The 1,818-nt window shown below is 39.1% G+C and overlaps 1 protein-coding gene across 1 annotated transcript in view; it reads left to right on the forward strand.

Moving 5' to 3' along the window:
* The window catches only part of COL4A4 (collagen type IV alpha 4 chain), a 99,473-nt gene that overhangs the window by 85,195 nt on the left and 12,460 nt on the right, over positions 1-1,818 (forward strand). The window contains exons 41-42 of the mRNA XM_023532938.1: positions 140-247; positions 1,304-1,312. Of these exons, the coding sequence (XP_023388706.1) occupies positions 140-247; positions 1,304-1,312 (117 nt within the window). The remainder of the gene's footprint in view (positions 1-139; positions 248-1,303; positions 1,313-1,818) is intronic.

Below are 1,818 nucleotides of genomic sequence, written 5' to 3' on the forward strand. Positions count from 1 at the left end.
AAAAGGTGAGAGACTGCCCTTGACCCTGAGGCCAGGTTTGCCCCGCATTTTGTTAGAGCGACCCCTGAACTCAGTCCATGGAACTGCCGGTGCCCTTATATCGGTCCATTCTAGTGCCCTCGTTTTTATATGTCCCTAGGACCAGTGGGACTCCCGGGGCCACAGGGGCCACATGGACTTCCTGGGTCACCTGGAGAGAAGGGTTTACCTGGCCCTCCAGGCAGACAAGGGCCCTCTGGTCCTCCAGGTAAGCTTCTAACGCCTAACCACCTCCACCCAGCAGCCCACACACGGCACTTTGTTTAAACATTTACTCACAGTCATCTTTCAGAGAGTAATTATTCTGAACTTACCAGCAAACGCTTATGAGTTCAGCCCTCTCTGATATAAAGATGATATTTACTTCAGCCTGCACTACAAAGTCTCGTGTTTGTTAAACTAATATTCATTATCCGAATGAGTACATTTAAAAATTAGGAGTTGATTTTCTATATGCTGTTTCTAAGATAATTAAGTCTGTGTTCCCTTACACAAGAGACAAAGACTGATTTGATGATTATTATGTGAGGATGGTATATTCAGTTCCTATCCCTGAATTCCCAATGATTTTCCTAGATGTTTTATTTACCATTTTCTATAAAGTATATTAATCCCTATGAAGTTGAAAGGCTATTTAAGACAACATGTTTTCATCACAGTGTCAAAATAAGCCGAGGAAGAGTTGAAAGAGCAGACAGACGTGTGTGTTTGAGATCGGCAGAAGTAATATCTTTCAAGATCCTAAATCAATATTATGATAACGTGGTGTCAATTCAGAGTATTTTGCCGTCTCCTAAATTATCACTCTAGTCCCAAAGAATAAATAATCTGCATTGCTTGATGGTGGGTCATAGTCCAACGTGACAAAGAGCCTATGCTTTGATTCATATCATATTTCCTTTCTTCGCATAACCTATAAAACCTATAAAATGGGATTTCCAGAAGTCTTTAAATGGACAGAATTCCTATAGACATGAAACGAAGGCATATTCGTCATAAGAAGTCAACAGAATTTTATATTGTGCAAGAGGGTTTCATTTCAGGTTTTTCTAGATATGAAAACTTCATTGCTAAATCAAAGCTGTTCTTGTCGGTAACACTCTGTGAACTTTTTATGTAACTAAGACGCTGTCACGCTGTTTATCATTGATGCCATCTTCAAGTTATTATTTATGTTCTCAAACTATTTCACTTTTGTCCTCATTCACAATTTAAAATCTCTTCCCACATATGACAATCACTGTGTGGCTTGGGATCTCTCCAGGTTCCAGAGGTAAGCATTGCTATGAAATTAATAATTTCTTCTAAACTTGGTCTCCAGTCATTTCTGTATTTGCCTTTTTCACTGTATTAGTGAGTTAAACTTTGTAACATTTTTATACATGGGGTGCTGTAATTATTTTAGCTTGAATGCCTTTGCTTCCTTGTTACAGATATAGTAACCCCCATATTAGTGTCCTATGAGCCTCATTACAGGCTGTCAAGGCATAGACACTCAGCTTATATGATTTCAGTTCGGGCGCAGAGTATGGGTGCTTTCTCTGTCAAATGCTACAGTACATACTAGTGTGAGTCTCTTTTATAAATTCTACCATATGAATACATAGAACATCCCTAAAATAAGCAACAACGTGAAAAGATGGGTCCTTACCACCCATTAAGGGACTATGACAAACCTTCCCCATCACACCCGAAGTCCATTTTCGAGGAGCAAATTTCTTTGTGTATTAAAATGAAAATGCCATTATTCTTTTCAACTGAATGCTTGTTTAATCCCCC

The sequence above is a fragment of the Pteropus vampyrus genome, unplaced genomic scaffold (assembly GCF_000151845.1).
Source record: "Pteropus vampyrus isolate Shadow unplaced genomic scaffold, Pvam_2.0 Scaffold93, whole genome shotgun sequence".
NCBI lineage: Eukaryota > Metazoa > Chordata > Mammalia > Chiroptera > Pteropodidae > Pteropus > Pteropus vampyrus.